The 22,433-nt window shown below is 53.0% G+C and overlaps 2 protein-coding genes across 4 annotated transcripts in view; one reads left to right on the top strand and one right to left on the bottom strand.

The window, feature by feature from the left end:
• The window catches only part of Kiaa1522 (KIAA1522 ortholog), a 28,528-nt gene extending 11,896 nt beyond the window's left edge, over nt 1-16,632 (top strand). For 2 of the 3 annotated variants that reach the window (XM_036178925.1, XM_036178926.1), the window contains exons 2-7: nt 10,136-10,306; nt 10,397-10,452; nt 10,702-10,822; nt 11,641-11,754; nt 11,837-14,386; nt 14,745-16,632. In XM_036178925.1, coding sequence (XP_036034818.1) covers nt 10,759-10,822; nt 11,641-11,754; nt 11,837-14,386; nt 14,745-14,752 — 2,736 coding nt within the window. In that variant the 5' untranslated portion in view covers nt 10,136-10,306; nt 10,397-10,452; nt 10,702-10,758 and the 3' untranslated portion in view covers nt 14,753-16,632. Of the gene's footprint in view, nt 1-8,335; nt 8,521-10,135; nt 10,307-10,396; nt 10,453-10,701; nt 10,823-11,640; nt 11,755-11,836; nt 14,387-14,744 lie in introns of those variants that run through there. The other variant, XM_036178927.1, reaches the window with a different exon arrangement.
• Nucleotides 16,633-17,029: 397 nt separating this feature from the next.
• Nucleotides 17,030-22,433, bottom strand: part of Yars1 (tyrosyl-tRNA synthetase 1) — a 29,754-nt gene continuing 24,350 nt past the window's right edge. The window contains exons 10-13 of the mRNA XM_036178928.1: nt 21,948-22,045; nt 20,740-20,933; nt 19,543-19,684; nt 17,030-17,822 (exon numbers count right to left, since the gene is read on the bottom strand). Of these exons, the coding sequence (XP_036034821.1) occupies nt 17,712-17,822; nt 19,543-19,684; nt 20,740-20,933; nt 21,948-22,045 (545 nt within the window). The 3' untranslated portion in view covers nt 17,030-17,711. The remainder of the gene's footprint in view (nt 17,823-19,542; nt 19,685-20,739; nt 20,934-21,947; nt 22,046-22,433) is intronic.

Raw genomic sequence — 22,433 nt, 5'->3', positions numbered from 1 at the left:
ATTGTAATGATACTCACACAGTAGGAAAGGGTTAATATTGTTCAGGTGGACTCTGACAATTTCTCAGAAGGTGGGTGTTGATGAGAAATTCCGGTAGTTTCCCCGCTCGTCAACTGTGAAGTCCTGGCTGTGGGCCTTCCTTCCCTCACTCCAGAAGCCACACTGAGCCAGCATGGCTGGGCTTGGGCAGGGCTCATCATTTGCTCTCTGATGGTGGATCTGATGCCTTTGTTTCCTGAGAATCAAGTTTTGGTACCAACTTGTGACTGAAGGAAAGCACAAGAAGGCAGTGTTCGAGTTGGTCATGATAGCAAGTGCCTGAGGGGTGGAGTGTTCACGGCTTTTAGTCTCTATGAGATGATGGGCTGGCCTCATCCTCTTACCACAACTCCCAAATTCTGGGATTACAGGCACGAGCCACTGGCCTGGCTTTGACATCCTGTTTCTCTCTTGTGCTCTACTGACCTGCTGTAGCTCCACTGCTCATAGGGCTCCAAGGTGTTGCTAAGAAGCCAGAAGCGTTGTCAAGGCACACAAGTGCCAGGGCTGGGAACCATCCCAGGCTGTACATCAAATCCGTTGTGCTGGGGTCAGTTGTCGAAAGCGAAGGCAATGTTCTGAACTCAGTCTTTGGAGTAACTACAGGCAGGAGATTAGCTCTGGATTGTTGATGAAGCTAGAGGGCACAGCTGGGGCTTTTTTGCACCTGTGAAGTATGGCTTGGCCTAGAATTGGGCCTGGCATGGAGGTCAGGGAGAAGGAGCCGAGGCTCCTTCTTTGTGCCTGGGAGAAGAGGTTCCGTTCTGTTCTTAAGCCTTTTGTTGTTTTTTGGAGATAAGGTCTCACTGTATAGTCCTGGAACTCACTCTGTAGACCAAGCTGGCCTCAACACACAGAGATCCATCCGCCTCTGCCTCCCGAGTGCTGGGATTAAAAGCGTGGGTCACTAGGCCCAGCTAAGTTTCAGTCCCTTTATCCTGAAGATTTAAGATCTGTCTCTCAATCTCATAGGCCCAGGTGCAGGACTGGAGTTGGAATGCTTGGACGTTTTATTTGTCTGTGAAAAGGGGAATGAGGAAGTACAAGGTGGCCAGAGAGGACTGAAGAATCCAGGTCATCAGGAGCCAGTGAAGGTGTTTGAGAAAAGGGAGGAGCCCACAAAGCTGGTGTGTTAGGAAGATGGCTCCAGGGCCAAGGCAGGTGCAGGTAGGGCAGGTTAGGGTGGGAGGTGGGGTTGTGAGATGGAACCTATTGCAGTCATCCAGGGGAGAGGTGAGGAGGTGAGGGCTGGGACAGGGTGGGGGCTGTGGGAGTGGAGGGGAGGAGGCAGCAGAATTGGGATTAGTTGGGAGCCAGGCCTAGAGAGGACTGCTTGGCTGTGGGTTGGTATCAGAAATGTAAATGTAGAGAAAAGTAAGCCCGGTTTTAGCTCTCTTCATTAACTCATTTCTCTCGAAACAGTTAACAAGAGAGAACTCTTCTTTGCTCCACTTTCCATATGGGTAAGGTAGAGCTCAGATAAGTGAAATCACTTGCACTGTGCTACAGAATGAAGAGATAGATAGCTAGAACATGATTCAAGCCTCAGTCTGTCAGCTCCTGGGTGGATGAGTTTCACATTAGAACTGTGTGGTCCACAGGTCTGAGACAGAGAACCTGAGCCTGGGAGATTTGGAGGGGCAGGAGTTAGGTACTGAGGCCCCGAGGGCTTAGAGAGTGAACAGAGAGAAAGGGAAGCCCAGATCTAAGGAAGGTGACTTGATCAAATGCCCTTGGAGGGTGGGAAAGGACCAGGGTGGGTAAGGCAAAGCCTCCCCTGGGCTAAAAAGACAATGCATCCTGCTTCTTAGGTGTCCTCCCAGGCCAGCAGCGTGCCTGGTCCTGGGAGGGTTGGGATGAGCACTGCAAACTGGGAGTGAGGGAGGGGAGGGCCGCCTCCTTATCTCCCTCTCTTCCAGTTTCTGTGCACGGTCAGTCCTGTCAGGCACACCAGGCCTGCTGGGGTTACTGACCAAGGGAAGGGGCCCGTGGTCAGACTGTCTGGACTTCCTGTGTCCTCTCTTTGCTTCTCAAGCTGGAGAGCCTGAGGTCTTCCAAGTTCCAACCCTGGGGGAGGCAGAGGCCACTCCCTCTGTCCCCCTTCTTCTTTTGGGGGAGACTTGTGACCAACTATGTGATATCTGAACTTGCCTGTGGAAGCGCTGGGCTTTCAGATAAGGGACTTACCAGCCTTCATTTATCTGAGGTGTCTGTGATAAGCTGAACCACCTTTCTTTTTTTATGATTTATTATTTTATGTGCACTGGTGTTTTGCTTGCATGTATGTCTCTGTGAGGGTGTTAGTTCCCCTGGAGCTGGAGTTCCAGACAGTTCGAGCCACCATGGAGGATGCTGGGAATTGGACCTGGGTCCTCTAGGAGAGCAATCAGAGCTCTTAACTGCTAGGCCATCTCTCTAGTCCCTGGACCACCTTTATATTCCATGTGTGAGCCTAAATGGGGACCACTGCCCCCCTTGTAGGGTCAGAGTTACACATGCAAAAGGGTCTTTTAGAGATTACATCTCCCATACTACAATTAGAGAAACTGAGGCTACAGATAGTGATTAAGCTGCAGTTCAAGGGCCAGCCAGAGTGCAGGCTAGTTCTGACACCCAGGGTTAGAGTCTGCCTGTTCTTAGGCCTGGACTGCCAGATAGGGCGAGGTCACTGAGGAGAGATAGGAGCTGATGTTAAGTATGCTTTATCAGACTTTATCTTAATGGTCATTAACTCCACTTGAGATTGGAGGAGAGCTCCAGAAGTGGGCAGGGGCAGGAAATGGGCAGGGGCAGGAAGTGGGCAGGGGCAGTGAGCAGCTGGTTGCATGGGGAGAACCTGGTTTTGCAGCTGGTCAGAGCTGGTTCACAGCGTGACTCTCCTCTGTCTTTACTGGGCATGTGACCTTGGGCAAGTCACTGACCCTTGAGGTGTGCCTCAGTAGAAAGAGGACTTAGAATCTCCTCAGCTGAATACTGACTGGTTGCTGCAGTGTTGTGAGTGGAAAGGCCTTTTCTGTGTGGTACACACCCTGGACGGGCCGAGGCCAGCTCTGATTCAATATTGTGTGTCTATGCTGGGTTGTGGAGCTGTCTTTTTTCAGACAGGGTTTCACATAGCCCAGGCTGGCCTCAAATACTGAGTGCAGGTATTACAGACATAGGCCACTGTGCTCCATTTTATGCAGTCCTGGGAATCAAACCCTCGGCTTCCTGTACGCACTCTACCAATGGAGCTACATCTCCAGTCCAATCAACTAATTAAAAAAAAAAAATTTATGGGCAGTGTTGGATATCAGACCCAGAGCCTCTCATGCGTGCTGGGCAAGTACTCTACCACTGAGCTATATCTCCAGTGTAGCTAGCGCTCTCTCAAATTATAAATTTGCTCCTCTTATATGTAGGGGTGTTTTGACTGCCCTTAGGTATGGGGTGCTTGTAGGTCTGTTTACCAGATGTATGCTGGGCCCCCAGAGGATCATGGGGACTGGAGTTACAGATGGGTGTGAGCCTCTGTGTGGGTGCTGGGAATTGAACCCCAGTTCTCCGGAAGAGCAGTCAGTGCTCTTAACCGCCGAGCCATCTCTGCAGCCCCTCTTTGAGATAGACTGTCTCAAACACCTAGTAGTCTTCCTGTCTCTGTCTCAGGTGCTGAGATTATAGGCCTTATTACCACAGCAGCTGGTGGGCGACTTTCTTTAGTGTCCCCAGGCACTCTGAGATGAGGTGGACATCAGCTCTACTTTGGAGAAGAGCAGACAGAGGTGGAGAGACCTGATTTATTTGTCTAAAGCCCGGAATCCAGTTTCTCTGACTGTTAGCCCCTTTCCCCACAGGCTCATGCTGGCCGCTTCTGTGGCATCCATAAAATGGGGATAATCATGTTTTGAGGGACAAAAGAAAGGGCTTGGGAACTGAGAATCCCTGGCCGAAGGGGGTTATTATGTCATTGTTGAGGCAAATGCTGACCTGGAAACTCATTATGACATTTGTTATATTATTGTAACTAATTTCTCCCTTCACTGCTGCCTGTCCCCCTAGGGCACCCTGTGGGATGGGATCCTCCCCTTCTGCTCCAGGCACTTCCTGCCCCCCAATATTTACATTAGAACCGGCCTGGCATGTCAGCTCTGCCCCTGCTGAGGCGCGGCTGGACACTGGGCGAAGGGAAGTAGATCTCTCATCTTCAGAGGTGAGGTACACCTTTTTTGGCCAGGGAGGGGCCCGAGGCTCTGGCTATTCTTTACCCCCGTTAACAGACTTGGGACTGCCATGGCATTTGGTGTGATTTAAATGTGGGATCCGCAACTTCCTGGTTGGGTGACCTTCAGCAAGTGAAGTCTCTTCCCCTGGAGTCTCCTTGTGCCCTTTGTGAAAAGGCAGACGTCCCGTGCAGGCTGGTGGAGAGTGTGAACATCAAGCTTCCTCCACCCGAGTTAGTTTTGCGAGGTCCTTTTGTTGTTTGCTTCCATGGGAAGACCAGCAACTGCCGCTTTGGCGTTAGAGGTGTGTCTGGAAGAAGCCTTCCTCTCTCCCGCTTCTAGCGTGTCCACCTGGATAGAGAGAGAGGTTGAGACCAGGAGCCCCTAAACATCCTGAATCCTGGCCGGAGGGTGCCAGCTCCTGAGCAAGGCCACCTGGCCAGCTGTGCCCTCCTCCTTCATTCTTCTCCCCTGAGTCAGGCCTGTTCACTCGTGGGTGCGCCACCCCCGCCCCTTGTTCTGGAATGGGGCAGGTTGAGGCCTCACCCTATAGAGGATGTTGCCAAGAGAATATGTGCACATGCGCACAAGTGAGTGTGCTCTATAGGGAGACAGGCCCTTGTCCCTATCCCCAGGCTCAGGAAAGCCCCTGGGTAGTAAGTACACACACCTGCCTTCCTGTACCTGCAGCCACTTGGCAGGCCCTGTGTGGGTCTGCAGTTCTGCCAGGAGGTGAGGAGGTGTAGGCTGGGGGAGCCTGTTTGGCTTTGCTGGTGTAGTCCTGGGTGTATCCATCTGTGGAGGTGGTCCCAGTGGGACGTTTAGGGCACATGCCCGTTTCCCTGGCCATGGGCTGTGTCTGAGTTCTAGAGCTTGCTGTGTGCTCCCTGGTATGACACGCTTGATGGGACATGGCGGGGAGCGGGAAGTCTTAGATCCAGATCCCAAGGCGGCCTCCCTTAGGCAGGTGGGGGTGGTAGCAGCTGTGTTAGAGCCCTTTACCTCAAGGTCTCTGCCCCAGGCTGTACCTCTGGCCTGTGAGATGAGCCTGAACTGGGACTCTTGAAGTGTGGCCTTGGAAAGCTCCTCCTCTCCTCTGGTTATCGGCTCTTTGTGAGGTGTTCCTCCCTTTCAGAGACTCAGGTTGCAGAGCCCCTACCCAAGCCAGCCACTGGTCTGTAGGTCTCTGCCCGGGGTGGCTCAGAGCAGGCTCTGGGTAGGGGGAGGTGTTACCAGGTTTTTTTTGTTTGTTTGTTTGTTTTGTTTTGTTTTGTTTTGTTTTGTTTTAGCTGTGACCTTGAATGCCAGCTGTGGGTCGAGGACCTCTGGCCTAAAGTCATCATACCCCCAATTTAGTAGGAGCCCAGCCCCTTTTTCCCTGCATGGTGAAAGGTACAGGAAGTCTCCTAGCTCCCAAGCCTCCTGGGTCCTTACTTAGTTACTAGGAGAGTGTCAGCCTCCAGGACGGTATGATCCACAGGCTTTGCCTTCCACCAATACCTGGTAGGCAGTAGTCGCTGTCCAGAAGTTTAGATCTCACCCTCCTGTCTGTGTGGGATCATAGGAGTGGCTGATGGGTCATGCCTATGAGGAGGAGCACAAGGGCAGCGTATGCTTTAAAACCATCCAGTTTGCTTGGTAGTGGTAGTGAGTGCCTTTAATCCCAGCACTCTGGGAGGCAGAGGCAGGGGGATCTCTGTGAGTTTGAAGCCAACTTGGTCTACAGAGTAAGTTTCAGGACAGCCAGGGCTACACAGAGAAACCTTGTCTTGAAAAACCAAAACAGCAAAAAACAAACAGGAAACCCCTCCAGTTTATAGAGATGATGGAGTCCCCTCCACCCTCACCCCAAGCAGGGAGGTAAGGTTTGTAGCTGACACAGTAAATAGAACATGACTTGGATTCAGATTGTCCTTGGTGAAAAAGCGCCTGCCACTTACTTACTGAGTGGAGGCCAGAGGCAGCTTTACTGTAAACAGTGTACTGTTTACCCCCACTGTCTCATTTCCTCATCTGTAAAATGGGATGAAAGTGCCTACTTTGGGCAAAAGGTGTGGCTCAGTTGGTAGAGTGCTTGCCTCGTCTAGCATGCAGGAATCTCTGGGTTTACTTTCCAGCAGCACATACATTGGGCATTGTGGTGCAAGTCTGTAATCCCAGCACTCGGGAGGCGGAGGCAGGGGAGTCAGAGACATGTGTGATTTAGTGGGCAGAGTGCTTGTTGCCAAGCCTAGCTACCTGTGTTCAGTCCCTGGGGTCAATATGGTGAAAAAATAGAACCCATTCCTGACTGTTTTGACCTCCAAATGCGTGTAGTGGTGTGTGCACCCATACACATACACTCAAAATAATGTAATAATTAAAATTAGTTCAAGGTCATCCTTGGCTATCTAACAAGTTTGAGGCCGTCTGAGCTACAAAGACCTTGTCTCAAAAGAAAAAAAAGTGCCTATTTCTACTAGGTGTGATGGTACATACCTACAGTCCTAGTACTTGAGAGGCTGATGCAGGAAGATTACCACAAGTTTGAGGCCAACCCAAGCTGACATGTATCAGGTCAGCCAGGTCTACTTTGTCAAAAAATATAACAATAAAAACCACCTACTTTGTTGGGCGGTGGTGGAGCATACCTTTAATTCTAGGACTTAGGAGGTAGAGGCAGGCGGATCTCTGTGAGTTCGAGGCCAGCCTGGTCTACAGAGGGAGATCCAGGACAGTCAGAGCTGTTTCACAGAGAAACAAAACTAAACCAAAACCCTCACTTCTTGAGATTGTTGTGTAGATGTTGTTTGGTTGCTGTATACCCTGCACCATAATGTTCTCCCCTCCCTCCCTCCCTCCCTCCCTCCCTCCCTCCCTCCCTCCCTCCCTCCCTCCCTTCCTTTTGGTTTTTCGAGACAGGGTTTCTCTGTGTAGTTTTGGTATCTGTCCTGGCACTCACTCTGTAGCCCAGGCTGGCCTTGAACTCACAGAGATCTTCCTGCCTCTGCCTCCCGAGAGCTGGGATTAAAGGCGTGCGCCACCGCCCTTCTTCATTCAGTTTTTACGTATATGTATGTATCGGCTCTTCGTGTGTTGGTGCCTCCTGAGGAGTGTGTCTAGAAGAGGGTGTCCAGTCCTGGAGGGAGTTACAAGCAGCCTGTGATGAGCTACCCAATATGAGCTCTGGAAACCAACAGGAGTAGCAGGCACTTGGAATCACTGAACCATCTTTCCAGACCCCTCCCCTCTTTTTTTTTTTTTTTGAGACAGGTTCTTGCCATGTAACCCAGACTAGCCTTGAATTTACCACCCTCCTGGCTCAGCCTCCTGAGTGCTGGGATTACAGGTGTGTGCCACCAAGCCATGCCAGATGTTGACCTTGCTTTTATGAAAGGTCATAGCTTGTGTGGTAGATTTGAATCTGCACCCGAACCTGACATTCTTCCTAACTCCTCTCTCCCTTCCCTAGCCCTTCCTTCCTCTCCCCTCCTCTGCACCTCTGGCTGTTTTTCTGAGCTCCACCTCTGGGTTGCTTCTGGGCTAATTCTTTATTTCAGTGCCTGGTGAGCACTTGTAGGATGGCATCTGGGAAGACCCTAGGCTGGAGGAACAGTTTGCAGTTCCTCAGCCTTTCTGATCACATGCCGAGGTGGGAAGGAAGTTCTTCAGGACATGTGCAAGCTGGGTGGGCATCTCACTGGCCTCACATGATGTGCTGTGTTCGGAAGCCAGCTCTGTCCCTGCCATCCTCACAGGCAGCTCTGGGCTCCTGTCTGGTTTTCTGTGAGCTGATTGATCTCTTTCCTCAGAAAATTACCTTATTAGCCAGGATGGCTGGGTGTTGGGCATGAGCACCATGCCGAGTCTGGTCTGATGGCTCTTCCACCTACCATCTGGCACCCACAAGAACTTGGGGGCAGAGTCAGTGACCCCCAGCTAGAACTGTGTGTTTTCTCTCTACTGCCTTCAGTCATACTCAGTAGCAAAGCACCCGGTCTCTGGGCCTCAGTTTCCCTGTGTCCTGCTTAGGAGTAGCGGGGTGGGGTTAGTGGTTGGGCGGGATCTGTGGCAAAGGTGGGAGGAGAACCTGGAGCAGCCCCTCCCCCGCTGCTGGAACTGTGCTCAGCTGCGTTGTGCCGCTGGCTGGGAGCTGGCTTTGCATCCCTGCGTCTCCTCCCGAGTCCCCTTGGGGCTGGGCTGTATTGAAAGTGCTGTCTGGTGCTCTGGGGACCATCTGCTGCAGACATGGTAGTGTTCCTGGGCCGGCACCTCCCAGCCCTCCTTGAGGTGTTTAAGAAGGGTGAGTGGGTGTGGCTGTGGGGGTAGGGTAGGGAAGGGGTGACAGCTCCCTTTGCCTGACCCCGCGGTCAGTGAGGACCAAGGCTAGGAAGAACGATGCGCTCAGGGTGCTGGTTACCAGGCCGGCCGCAGGCCGAGTGCAGCCATGCTTTTGCCCAGCGGCTTTGTTACTGCCTTTGTCTGAATGCTGCTTGGGGTCGGGGAGGGTGGACCAGGTGTCTCTGACCTTGGAGTCTGCTGCCCTAGGGCCAGACGGCCTTTCTGCTGGGATGCCCACTCCTTACTGGGTATAGCTCAGCATCCCAGGTTAGAGAGAGGGCAGCCCCCTCCTGAGTCATCTGGGGTGGGGAGCAGCAAGGATAGCATGTCCTGGGAACCAGACTTGGAGGAGGGCCTAGGAGCCTGGCTTTCAGACCTGGCTTCTGCCTGGAGGAGCTCCTAGTGTCTTGTGTCCTTGGAGGGAAGGGTCCCTTCTGGGAATGCAGACTTTAGTAGGTCACACTCCACTTGAGTCTCTTTCTCCACTTGTAAAACCAAAGGGTTTGGGGGGAGGGCAGGACACCCAAGACTTCTTGGGGGAACCTCTTAGCTCTACCTTGGTGGGATTCCTGTGGCTTCTGGGGGCAGGTCCTCTGGTGCTGAAGAACACTGACTGGGAATGGCAGGTGTCCTTCCGAGCAGTTCCCGGGGTGGGGCGGCCGTGAAAGGGCTTGTTTTGTTTCTGCCCCTCTTCAGGGTACTGCCAGGGTCACATGACTCTCCCAGCACTTTTGCTTATGTTGTGGGTTTCATTTAAAGAGGGGCTGGGACTGCAAAGTGCTGACGCAGCCCCCATCCTCAGGATTAGATGACTAGCCCCTCGGTGGGCAGGGCCTGTAACAGGAGCCTTTGTAATGGAGCCCTGGCTCCTCTGTACCTGGGGCCAGGCCAGGGCCTCCAGGAGAGGCCATACCTGGCCTGTTCCCCCAAGAGAGGCTGAGTTCCCAATGGGAGTTGAGGGGATCCCTCTTCTCCCCTTCCCTGCCCATCCTTCCAGAGGGCAGCCATATGGGTAAGTAGGTGTCCCTGGCCTACCCTTCCCTCAGGGTTTTCTGGGAACCTGATTATGACTGACAGCTCCCTGGTTTCCCCTGGCATCTTCTCCTTGGACTTGGGCCAAGGGACAGTTTGAAGAAGGTGGTTTGTTTTCCTTTAAAGTGAAGCTTCAGGTCTCAGAGACAAATGTATTTGCTCTGGTCTCTGTGTATATTAGGGGTGTCTATGTGGAACCCTGAGTGACCTGTGGATGCAGTTTTGTGTGTACTTAGATGCTGTTTGTGTGTATGCAGAATGGTGTCATGTGGGTCTGTGGAAGCTGGTGTAGGTACATTCACTATACTTGGATAGTGTTTGTATGTATACATCGAGGAAGCCTGTGAATGTTGTATGGATGTAGTTTGCCTGTGTGTTCTGTGAGTTGACTTTGTGTGGTCCCATTATGTGATAAATGCACCCGAGGGTGTATGTCGTAGGGGTAGACATTGAATGTATGTGTGCTACCTGCCTGTGTTACCATACTGAAGATTCTCCAGGACCCATATATCTTAGGGCCTCACTTCCTCTTCTCATCCCATCAGGCTCTGCCAAAGCTGAGAGTGATAAACGTCAGAGTGCAGGGCCCAGCCAGGGGCTAGGATCTGTAGTAGAGGAGCACCAGGACAATGTCTTCTTCCCCAGCGGGAGACCACCTCACCTGGAGGAGCTGCACACGCAGGCCCAGGAAGGGCTCCGCTCCCTACAGCATCAAGGTAACTGTCCCTGCCCTTGCCCTCTCCAGTGCTGCTCTCAGCTCCTGGGGGCAGGGGCCTAGGCCAACACACCGTTCTGGTATCTTCTAGAAAGACAGAAACTGAGCAAGGGTGGCTGGGACCATGGAGACACCCAGAGCATCCAGGTGAGCCCTGTGCCTAGCTCTGCCCTGCTCTTTCCTTCTGGCTTAGCTTCTGGCATGCATGGCTTTGGGCCTCTCTGGACTGGTTTCTTCTGTATGTTGAAGCGCATAAATTAAATGACCTCTGACAGCTAGTCCAGGCTTGCTCCATCTGGTACCTGCTCAGTGCTGGGTGATGCTGGGAAAATCTATGAGTGAAAGTTCCAGTGAGAGGCCTAAGGCAGCCTGTCCAAGCTGATCTTATCCCAACAGTCCTCCCGGACGGGGCCGGATGAAGACACCATTTCCTTCTGCAGTCAAAAGTCCTACATGACCGAGAGCTCCACAGCGGAGGATGCCCTCTCCGTCCGATCAGAGATGATCCAGCGCAGAGGTGTGCTGTCACTTGCTGGGATTCCTAGGCAGGGGAAAGAGGCGATGGGCATAGCATGTCCTAGAACCTCAGCTTCCCTTTTTGTCCTGACCCAGGCTTAGTGATTCAGCGAATTTAGGAGACAGTACCTTTTATCCTTGGAGGGTCATGGTGGACACAGACCCAAAACAAGATAGTTAAGGGCTGGGGAACCCAGATTTGTGGAAGATAAACCCTTCACTTCTCTGAGAGTCTGACTGAAGTTCTGTGGAAGATAACAGATTGGCTTGGGATATAGCTCAGTTGGTATTGTGCTGCCCTTGTATTCGGGAAGTCGTGGTCAATCCCTGGCATTATATAATGTAGAGAGTGGTAGTGCCCACCTGTAGTCCCAGCACTTGGGAAGTAGAAGTTTGAGGGTCAGACATTCAAGGTCATTTCAGCCATGTAGTGAGTTAGAGGCCTTGACTGTATGAGACCCCCACCTCAAAACAAAAGCCAAAGGACTAGCTAGGGACTGCCTGCCTCAGAGGACATGTGTAAGGCTCTGGGCTCAATCTCTATAGCAGCCTTCTCCAGAAAATCAGGATATTAAGAGCATTTACCTTATTGGAACGAATATCAAGCATTTAATATGATGACATAATATGTTCACTAAGTAATAAGAACTGTTCGCCAAACGGAAAGATCATTGTTGAATTCGTAAGGGGATTTCCAGAAGTCTTAAAGAAGCCTAGCCCTGCCAGAATGTTCCTAGTCCTTTATTAGTACAGAGCAGTGCTTTGTGGAGTGTTCAGAGTCCTGCTCTAACGGTTTTCACCCCCTGGACTGGCCCTTAGGCTCCACCTTCAGACCCCATGACTCATTTCCCAAATCTGGAAAGTCGGGGCGGCGCCGGAGGGAGCGGAGGAGCACGGTGCTGGGACTGCCTCAGCACGTGCAGAAGGAACTTGGTGAGCTTGGTGAGGTGGGCAGGGGTGGTGGACGGAGAGCCTGGCCGGCCCCCCGCTGACTCCGTCTCCTTGTCCATTTCAGGCCTGCGCAACAGTGGGAACAGCCGTGAGGCCCCAGGCACTCCACAGCCTCCCGGGCCGCGGGATGCTGTCCGCATTCCCACAGTGGACGGTCGCCCCCCGGGCCTGGCCTTAGGGACGGGGGTCCGGGTGTCCCTGCAGGCTCTGGAGGCAGAAGCAGAGGCCGGCCCCGATACAGAGGCCATCCTACAGCGCCACATTGACCGCGTTTACCACGACGACACACTTGTTGGCCGGTCCACGGGAGCCCGGCCCCCACCACTGACCCGGCCTATGTCCCTGGCAGTGCCTGGACTGACCGGAGGGGCGGGGCCTCCAGAGCCGCTGAGTCCAGCCATGTCTATCTCACCCCAAGCCACCTACCTGTCGAAACTGATCCCGCACGCCGTGCTGCCCCCCACCGTGGACGTGGTGGCTCTGGGCCGCAGCAGCCTGCGCACTCTGAGCCGCTGCAGCCTGCTGTCCGCCAGCCCGGCTTCCGTGCGCTCCCTGGGCCGCTTCTCCTCGGCCTCGAGCCCCCGGCCCCGCAGCCGCCATGCTTCCTCGTCCAGTGACACCTGGAGCTGTTCCCAGTCCTCTGAGACCATCGTGTCTGATGGGTCCACCCTCTCCTCCAAGGGGGGCTCCGAGGGCCAGCCGGAGGGCTCTGTAGCCAGCAGTCCCGCGGTGCCCCCTCCTCCAGGGGGCAGTGGGAGGGGGTCCCCGAGTGGGGGTAGCACTGCCGAGGTCTCAGACACAGCCAGCATCCGCAGCAGTGGGCAGCTGTCTGGCAGGAGCGTGTCCCTGCGTAAGATGAAGCGGCCTCCCCCACCTCCCCGCCGCACCTACTCCCTCCATCAGCGGGGCCCAGCGGTACCCGGTGGGCCCGCAGGGCTGCCGCCCAAACCTGAGCGGAAGCAGCAGCCACAGCTGCCCCGGCCACCCCCCACAGGTGGGTCTGCAGGGGTGGGGGCAGTGCCTTGTCCACCCAGCTCAGCAGGCAGCTGGGGCTCTGGCTTGTCTCCAGGTGGCTCCAGGCGCCCCCCACGTTCCCCAGAACGGACACTTTCACCTTCCAGTGGCTACTCAAGCCAGAGCGGAACCCCAACTCTCCCTCACAAGGGTCTGGCAGGTGCCCCTGCTTCCCCAGGCCGGGCTCAGCCCCCTAAACCAGATCGAGTGACATCCCTTCGATCTCCTGGGGCCTCTGTGTCCTCTTCCCTCACATCTCTGTGTTCCTCTTCCTCAGACCCTACTCCCTCTGATCACTCTGGTCCGCAGATGTCCACCCCCTTGGGTGACAGGTTTGTCATACCTCCTCACCCTAAGGTACCTGCGCCTTTCTCTCCACCACCTTCCAAGACCAAGAGCTCTAGCCAGGCTGCCCCTGCTCTGGCTGCCCCTGCTCTGGCTCCTGGGCCAGTTTCTACAATAGACACCAGTCCTGCATCTCCTTCCATGCCTCAGACAACCCTGACTCCACTCCAGGAGTCTCCCATTGCCTCCAAAGACCAGTCTCCCCCACCATCCCCACCCCCACCTTACCACCCACCCCCACCGCCTAGCAAGAAGCCCGAAGTGGTTGAGGAGGTCCCACCTGCTCCAGAGACTGCTGAAGAGTGCCCCCCAGATTCCAGCTGGCCACCACCACCACCACCTACACCTGAGTTACAGGACCTGTCCATGGCTGACTTTCCCCCACCTGAGGAGGTGGTCTTCTCTGCAGGCCTGGAGCCTGGCCCCCTGGATCCCTGCAGCTCCCTGGCTGCCACCCCTTCAGCTGCTAGCTCATCCCAAACCTCACCCCAGCATACCCAGACCCCTCCACCAGCTCCACCAGCTCCACCAGCTCCACCTCCAACTAGTTCTGTTTCAGAGCCTCTGGCCAAGGTCCCTCAGAAAGACTCTGTGGGCAAGAACAGTGGGGCTCCCAGGGAGGATGCTGGCGTACCTCTGGTCACACCCTCACTCCTGCAGATGGTACGGCTTCGATCTGTGGGTGCTTCCACAGGGGTTCCAAATTCATCTCCAGGGCCATCGGCCCCCCAGAAGCCACTTCGAAGAGCCCTGTCAGGGCGGGCCAGCCCAGTGCCTGCCCCCTCCTCTGGGCTCCATGCTGCCGTCCGACTCAAGGCCTCCAGTTTGGCTGCCGCTGAGAACCCTGGAAGTGTTCAGGTTGGACCACCCGAGGCAGAGCCACGGTCTCCACAATCTCCTGCCTCCAAGGCCAGCTTCATCTTTTCCAAGGGCACCAAAAAACTGCAGCTCGAGCGGCCCGTGTCCCCTGAGGCCCAGGCTGACCTCCAGCGAAATCTGGTGGCTGAACTTCGGAGCATTTCAGAGCAGCGGCCATCCCAGGCCCAGAAGAAGCCTTCCAAGGCTCCCCCACCCGTGGCCCGCAAGCCTTCTGTAGGAATCCCTCCTTCCTCCCCCAGTTTTCCTAGGGCGGAGTCTCTTACTGCGCCATCCACCAACGGGCTCCCTCACGCTGAGGACAGGACTAACGGGGAGCTGGCAGAGAATGGAGGCGTGCAGCTGGCTGGCACGGAGAAGATGGGCCCCCCTGGTTCAGGTACTGCAGGCACTGGTGCAGAATCAGTTCTCTGGGGTCACTATAGGGGGAATGTTCTCGGATGTGGTTTTGAGATATGTGGGCTAGGTGGACTTCATCTTCAAACTAGTGGTAGGAATTGGAGGGGGGAGGGTAGACGGGACACAGACACTGGCAGCGGACGCGAGGATAGTTCAGTTTTGTCCCGTCATTTCTCATCTCGGGTACGTTGTAAAGTGGCAGAGATACCCACATGTTGGTCTGTTGAAGGCGTCTTGCCCAGTTCAGTGAAGTGAGGGTACACAGGTTGGGTGAGCAGGTCTTAGGTTTATTGTGAGAACCAAGCTGGGAGGCTTGCTCAGTGTCCCCTTCCCCACAGATCCATAGAAGAGACTGGTCTGACCATCATCAACGGGCACTGCCGACCCATCCCAGGAATACAATCTCTCAGGGACCCGAGCAGCTCCAAGGAAGAGAGGACATGGCACTCAGCCGAAGAAAGGATGCCTGCAGCCTTAATCTCCACAGCCTTCCATGTTTATGCAAGCCTGATGTTACCCATCCTCCGAGTTCCCCTTCCCACATGCCTTTTCCTGAAAGGATCCACCTCCAGAAGCCCTTCAGCCTTGGCCTTAGCCTCACCTTGAAGAAGGTAGCTGGTGGGAGTGGGTGGCTGCGCCTCCACCCCCATCCCAAGGCCACAGAGGTGGGAGCAGAACACGTGTTTATTTTGTTTCACGTTGGGAATCATGTGTATTGTAGTCCAGAATCAAAGCACTTTGCAAAATGGCTGCGTGTCCATCTTCCAGGGCTCATGAAACCACATTCCAAGAGCCTGTTTACACAGTGGCAGCATCAGTCTCTTGGTAGCCAGCCCCCAGCTGGGACCAGTCTGTCCATTCTGCCAGTCCAGTCCACTCCTTTCCTAAGTTCTTGGAGATGGGCAAGTCATCCCCACAGGCTTCCCAGGCTGGCGGCAGGAGTGAGGCTGTGGAATTCCAAAGCACAAAAAGTACAGAGGGGCTAGCCTTTCTGTGCCTCATCCTACCACCAACCACTCTCCTGCCTTCCAGTTTTGACAGGTGCTCCTCCTCAGAGGGGACTCATGGACGAGGGGAGGAAGAACCAGAGGTCTGTGGGCATTGTGCATTGAGAAACCAAAAACCAGACCAGAGTAGGAAGCCATCTGGGATCCTGGCATGCTGGGCACCTGTCCTGGGACACTTGATTGGGTTTGGGTGGATGGGCACAGCTTCAGAGCCAGAAGCCATGGGATGTGTCCATTTTGTCTTGGCAGGAGAGCCTGGCAGGGACTCCCTTGGCCATGGCCCAGGCCTGGCCCTCGTTCTTTCTCTGACCCGTCTCTACTCTTTGGTGCACGTCCTTTCTGCAGCTGCCTTTCAGCCAGGAGGGAGCAGAGGCTGAGTGGCAAGGATGGGAAGCTAAAGGGGTACCTTGGGCCAGATTCTTCCCTAGTCCAAGAGGGACACCCAGTGATCCCAAGTGGGCAGGCTGTGGCTGTCCCTAGATAGCAGCCTCTGCTACTAATCTCTCTTCCTGGAATTTAATGACTTATTCTCAGCCTGTCCCTATCAGCTCCAATGGCTGTGCCTCCTCTAGGGCCACCTCTTGATTCTTCATGGGGGCTTGAGCCTGGCAAGATCTTGCCTTTAACATCTCTACCACTAAGAAGAGAGTGACCCACTGCCCCTTGCTGCTGACTGTCCTGTCAAGAACTGGGGACTGGAGGAGAGTCCAGGCCCCTCAGCCCTGCTGCTAGGAGCTTGTCACTCTTTACCTTGCCCAGTGTGATGGAGGCTGCTGCTGGGGGGATGGCACTGTCCCATGGAGTGTGGAGGGAGGACAATCAATCAGTAAGCACTGCTGCCCCAGGATCGAGGCCCTGGGAGTCTGAGAGCTGCTGGGGGCGGGGAAGCAGCCGCCTTCCCCTCCAGTGTTACTGGAGCTCTTGTCCTGACTTGGGATCTCTGCTTGTTTCTGCACTGGGTCTGTCAGAGTACAAAGAAGAAAGGGGCAACCTCTCTTTGTCCTCTGGGGTAAATAAGCTTGACCTTGTGCAAGTGGAGAGACCAAAAGCCTCTGATTTTTAATTTGCATAAAAATGTTAGAAGAGAGAAATATAAATATATATATTTCCTTAAATTTTTGAGTCTTTGATATGTCTAAATAAACAGTCCTCCCATTCCCTCTGAAGCTTGAGTGAGACACATGACAAAGCTGTGTTTCATTAAAAGGTATTAATTCAATGATTGAAACTTGGCTGTGACTGCTCTTTTCTAGACATCGACAACAGGGGATGCTGGGTAATGTCTGTAACCAGGTTTGAGGAACACATACCTCACAACAGCATGAACCTAGTACCGGGCTAATGAACCACAGAAAACCTGGCTGTGCTAGGACAGGGCAGTGCTCTGGGCTTGCAGTCAGAAGAGGTGGTATCCTGCCTGCTGCGGGCACTGGCCCAAGAGTGGACCTCCTGCTTAGTTCTGACCAGAGGGGAACTCAGGGGTGTCCGTCATGGATCCCTGTCTGCCCCATCCATTATAGGGCTGAAGTCAGCAGTCCCAGGTTAGGTGACAGAGCTGCTGCTGTATGTTCATGCTATCTCCAACATGGTGTGGTGCAGATGAATCCACCCAGACACCTTGTTCAGACACTTTATTTGAATTTGACAGTGGTGGTTAGTGACTTGATTGAGATGCCTTATGAAGTACCCACATTGTGTCAGTCCATTCCCATCCTGCTGCTGATACACATCTGGTTTAGGGAATGTCCCAACCTAGGCAGACCAAGGGAAGCCCCAGGAGAGCTGGGGCAGACCCTGCCACTGGTGCCAAGCCTTAGGGTAGGCAGGCCTTGGGATGCTGCCAGCCCTGGAAAGCTTGATAGACCTCTAGGCTCTGTTTCCCTTCTTTTCAAATCCCACAATTTCCTGTGGGAGAGAAACTGTAATTAGCCCAGACCAGGCACTAGATCCCGGCTAGAGGTACAGCTGTGGGAACCACCCCTCAGAAACTTGGGAACCAGTGTTTTTCCAATTTCAAGGACGGTGGAATAAACTTTTCCTACTGGTTCTATTGAAACCAGATTTCTCAAGTCAGCTGCCAAGGGCAGGAGGTACAGCTCTGCTGCTGGACAGCCGTCCTTACCCCAAGCGGTCCGTTTCCTTGCAGCCAGGTGGGATGATCTCAGACGGTAGGAAGGTGAGCTGTCCCTACCAAGTCTATCAACAGTTCCAGACCTGCAGTCTGTCCTGAGATGGGGACGGGTGATGATGTAACAAGTTGGGACCACAGATGATGGTGCGAGGAGGAGGCTGGGCCAGCTAGCTAATGCTCCCCCCTTTGAGTGATTTACAGGAGATGGACCCCAGCTTGGTCACCAAGTTGGTTTGTTTCCATTGTGCAATGCACTCCTCAGAAATCTTAAAATCGGCCTGGACAAGACAGACAGAAAACAGAAGTTACCATAGTGGAACATAAAGTTCTTACATTATTAGCATGAACTGGCCAACTTTTTCATTTTGTTTGACACGGGGTCTTCTTGAGGAGTCCTGGCTGTCCTGGAACCATGTAGTTCATGCTGGCCTCAAAACTCACATTGATCCTCCTGCCTCTGATCTTGAGTGCTGGGATTAAAGGTGCACCACTATCTGGGAGCCTGATCCAGTGTTTCTGAGTACTGCTCCCCAAAGGCTTCCATGTTCTTACCTTTTGATAAGCACATTCATTTCTATGAATAAATATAAAGACTTCTAGACTGCTAATATCGCAGCACTCTGTGTGTGTGTGTGTGTGTGTGTGTGTGTGTGTGTGTGTGTGTGTGTTGATAATGACGACGACGACGATGTCAGGGATCAAACCTAGGGTCTTGCTTGATATGCTCAGTGAGTGCTCTGCCACTAAGCACACCTGAGCTGGTTATAGCAGCTGATAGGCCATGATACGCTATACACATGATCCCTCTGGATACTTAATATGAGGAAACACTCGGATAAAAAGCAGACTAACCTGAATGCCCCTCTGTCCAGCAAAAGATCAGAAAGACGCAATCAGGGCCCATTTTAGTAGCTTTAACAGGACTGGAAAAACATGTCCATGTTTTATTGTCTTGAGAAGAGTCTTACTGTATAGCGCTGGCTGGTCTGGACCTCCTTTTTAATTAATTAATTAACTCCCCTCACCTCCTCCAGTCAGGGTTTCCTCTGTAACAGCCCTGGCTGTCCTGGAACTCAATTTGTAGACCAGGCTGGACTTGAATTCACAGAGATCCACCTGCCTCTGCCTCCTGAGTGCGGGGATTAAAGGCATGCACCACCACTGCCCGGCTTTGGACCTCCTTGGTTAACTAGACTGCCATGAATTTGGGGCAGTCCTCCTACCTCTTTTTTTTTTAAAGATTTATTTATTCACTTTATATATACAGAAGAGGGTGCCAGATCTCATTACAGATGGTTGTGAGCCACCATGTGGTTGCTGGGAATTGAACTCCGGAACTCTGGAAGAGCATTTGGTGCTCTTAACCTCTGAGCCACCTCTCCAGCTCCCTACCTCTTAAGTATTAGAATTACACACAGGCACCAACACACCCAGCAGGACTAGGGATACTCTCTTCATTTTGGCCTTATATTTAAGACAGCATCTATAAAGTTCATTCCACAAAGAAAGCTAATTTGTTACACTGGTGTAGTCCAGGCACTTAGAACAGTGCCTGAAACATATTCTGGACTTGATATTATTGAAAGAAAAAAAAAATGAGTGAGCGAGTGAGTCCAAGACAGCTGGAGCAGGCCGTATTCGGCTTAGTGAATGCTCTAAATGCTCCTGGGTAGGAGGGAATCTACTTCTTCCTTTTACTCATTTATTTGCTGTGGTATGGAGGAGGGTCCCAGCCTGAGGTAAAATGGGGATAGCCTCCCATCTGCTGCTTTCTCAGACTATGATCAAATGGACAAGGAAGTGTCTGAAAGTCCCTCACTCGCTTCATGTCACTACTCGGCGTATGCAGGGTCCTTCTGAGCCTCTCAGCCCCTCATGGTCAGAGCTGAATGAAGGAAGGGACCCAGTGCAGGAAGTGTCAGCTGGGAAACAGGCAACTGCTGACCCAGCAACAGCACCCGGGGGCAGCCTGGGCAAGGGAGGACAGTAGCATCTCACCTGCAGCTTCTCAAAAACTTTCTTCTTGGGCTTGAGCTCCTCGTCTGGCTGGCCCTTCTCATAGCCCTTCACAAATACTCGCTCACCAGGAGCAGAGCCTGCGGGAGGGTCCAGAGGTTCAACCTGGCGGCTAACCCCTTCTCTGGAAAGACAGGACAAAAGGTAAGATGATGGACTTCCCAACAGCTGTGGGTGTTAAAGTGACCCGGGACCTTAATGCCATAACCCAGGAGGTCCTGGTCACTTTTCCCTCTCTGACTACTTAACCCAGGACTATGTTCAGTATCTTTTTCTGGAAAGAGGAATACCTGGGTCTCCAGCAGTGATTCTGTACCCAATCACAACAGGTTTGCATCCTGGCTCCATGTCTTCCTGGTAGCGTGACACCTGCATTTCTGTTTGTTTATCCGGAGTTTCATGTAGCCCAGGGTGTGCCTGAACTGATCCTCCTGCTGTTACTTCCCCGGTGCTGGGATGATGAGTGTGGGTTACCACACTCAGTTTATGAGGTGCTTGAGATCAAACCCCGAGCTTCATGCCAGCCAGGCAAGAACTCCAACTGAGCTGTATCTGACCTCCAGCCTTTCTTTTGGTGAGACAGGATCTCACTGTTTAGCCATGCTGGTCTGGAACTTGAGATGTAAACCAGGCTTAGAGACCCTTTCCCCACAAGTGCTAGGATTAAAGGTAGGTGCCACTGTGTCCAGCATCCATCCATTTTTATTTTTATCTCCCCCCCCCCCCCCCCCCCCCGCCAACCTGAGGATCAAACCCAGGGCCTTGCACTTGCTAGGCAAGCACTCTACCACTGAGCTAAGTCCTCAACCCCTTTATTTTATTTTTTAATTAAAATTTTTTTTTCCAAGGCAGGGTTTCACTATGTAGCTCTGGAACTCACTATGTAGACCAAGATGGCCTTGAACTCTTGGTGATCTGCCTGTCTCTGCCTCCCAAGTGCTGGAATTAAAGGCATATATATATGCCACTGTGCCCTACCCATCTAGTTTTCTCTTAACCATTTATCTTTTATGCAAGGTGTTTAATTCACAGTACTTGCACAGCAACCCTTTCATGCCTTATCTTTTAGCATCAGTGTGGAAGGGGGCATTTTCTTAGGGTTGCACATGGTGGACGGGGGTGTCGGGCAGTGCAATTCCTCCTTGCTCTCCCCAGGTCCTGGCCCCAAAACTCACTCACATGGAGGCACACAGCAGCATGCCCTGGGAGTCCACTCCTCTCATCTTCTGGGGTTTCAGGTTGCACAGCACCACCACCAGCCTGTCCTGGAGTTCTTCCTTGGGCACAAACTGTACGAGGCCGCTCACCACAGTTCTGGGTTCAGGTTCCCCCACATCAATCTTCTCCACATACAGGCTATCTGCATCTGGGTGCTGCCAGCAAGAGGGCCAGAGAGATGGCTCAGTGGGTAAAGGTGCTTGCTTCCAATCCTGACCGCCTGAGTTAGAACCCCAGGTGCTACATGGTGGAAGGAGAGGAATGAGTTCTCAAACCTCCACACATGTGGCAGGCTTCTTCTCCTCCAACCCCAATATGCAAATAAATTAGTGGGAGAGGATCACAGTGGAGGTCATCACAAAGGGACATCCTGCTCTTTTCAAAGCTCCCCTGCATTTGTCTTTTTTCTTTTTTTCATTTTTGGGACAAGGTCTCACTATGTAGCCAAGGCTGGCCTTAAACTTGCAGTGATCCTCCTGCCTCAACTTCCCAAATCCTAGGATTACAGGCCTGTGTTATCATGCCTGGCTTTGAGAACATGCCTTGAAGGAACACTTCCTCCTCAAGGGACTAGATTTGAGGAAATGAACCTAGTGGAGATTAGGTAGCCCGGACTGTTAGTGAGTGCCATTATGACCCAAGTACTACACCAAGGTTCCAGGTGTCCGGGAGGTGGGAGTGGATGAATGGTGGGAGCACCATCTGAGGGGGAGTGGATGAATGGTGGGAGCACCATCTGAGGTGGGAGCACCAACAGCCATATCAAGTAGTCTATCCAGTGGTTGGGAGGCTTAGGGCCAGAGTGTCAAGCAAATCAATGCCAGGGGGAAAAGGCCTAGAACAATGGTTCTCAGCCAATGATTGATCACATGACCTGCAAAGAAGGAAGTCCACTTCCCCCAGCCACCGACTAAGGGGCAAATGGCCAACCTATGGTGAGACCAGAAGCTAGTCCAGGCAAGCTGGTAATTCTAGGTGAGTACCTGGCCTTTTGATGGCTAAGTCCTCTGACCAGTGTTGCTCTCTCCAGGTTCCTGCAATTGGACACCTGGGCTCTGACTTGCACTATGACCTCAGGGATGCTGCCTCCCTCTCTAGGTTTCCTCCAGATGGAAACACACAGACCTAACCCTTCTCTGCCTCTTTGGGATGTAGTGGAAAATGAGTACCTTCTCCACACTGATGATTTTGCCTACACGGATATCCAGCCGGGATGGGATGATCTCCTCTGGTTCTGAATTCTTGGCAGGGCCTCTGGCAGTGGGCTCTGGAAATGAGAAGAACTCCGTGGAGTCAGGCCTTTCCTCCTCTCCCAACCCATTGGCAGGCCAGTTCTGCCTGCACCGGATGAGGGTACTGAAACCAGGCAGGATTTAGGAGAGGCTCACTGAGCCCATCTACTGAGTTACACTTTAACACAGGCCCAGCAGCCTTGGAGAAGGGACACAAGATTTTCCTCCTCAGCTTTTCTCGATTACTAAGATGGAGAGCAAGGCCTGCAGTATTGTGGCCACCTTTAGGTATTTCTACTCATAAAATCCATGCAGAATTTGCTCAGTCTCTTCTGGATGGGTCACACAAAGGTATCTACGTCAGCACCTCAGCATCATGGGTACCTGGATGACCAACTCACAAGACAGAAGCAGAGAGATGGG

This window comes from Onychomys torridus, chromosome 2, assembly GCF_903995425.1.
Source record: "Onychomys torridus chromosome 2, mOncTor1.1, whole genome shotgun sequence".
NCBI classification, from domain to species: domain Eukaryota; kingdom Metazoa; phylum Chordata; class Mammalia; order Rodentia; family Cricetidae; genus Onychomys; species Onychomys torridus.
This window is presented reverse-complemented; position numbering and strand designations above follow the sequence as displayed.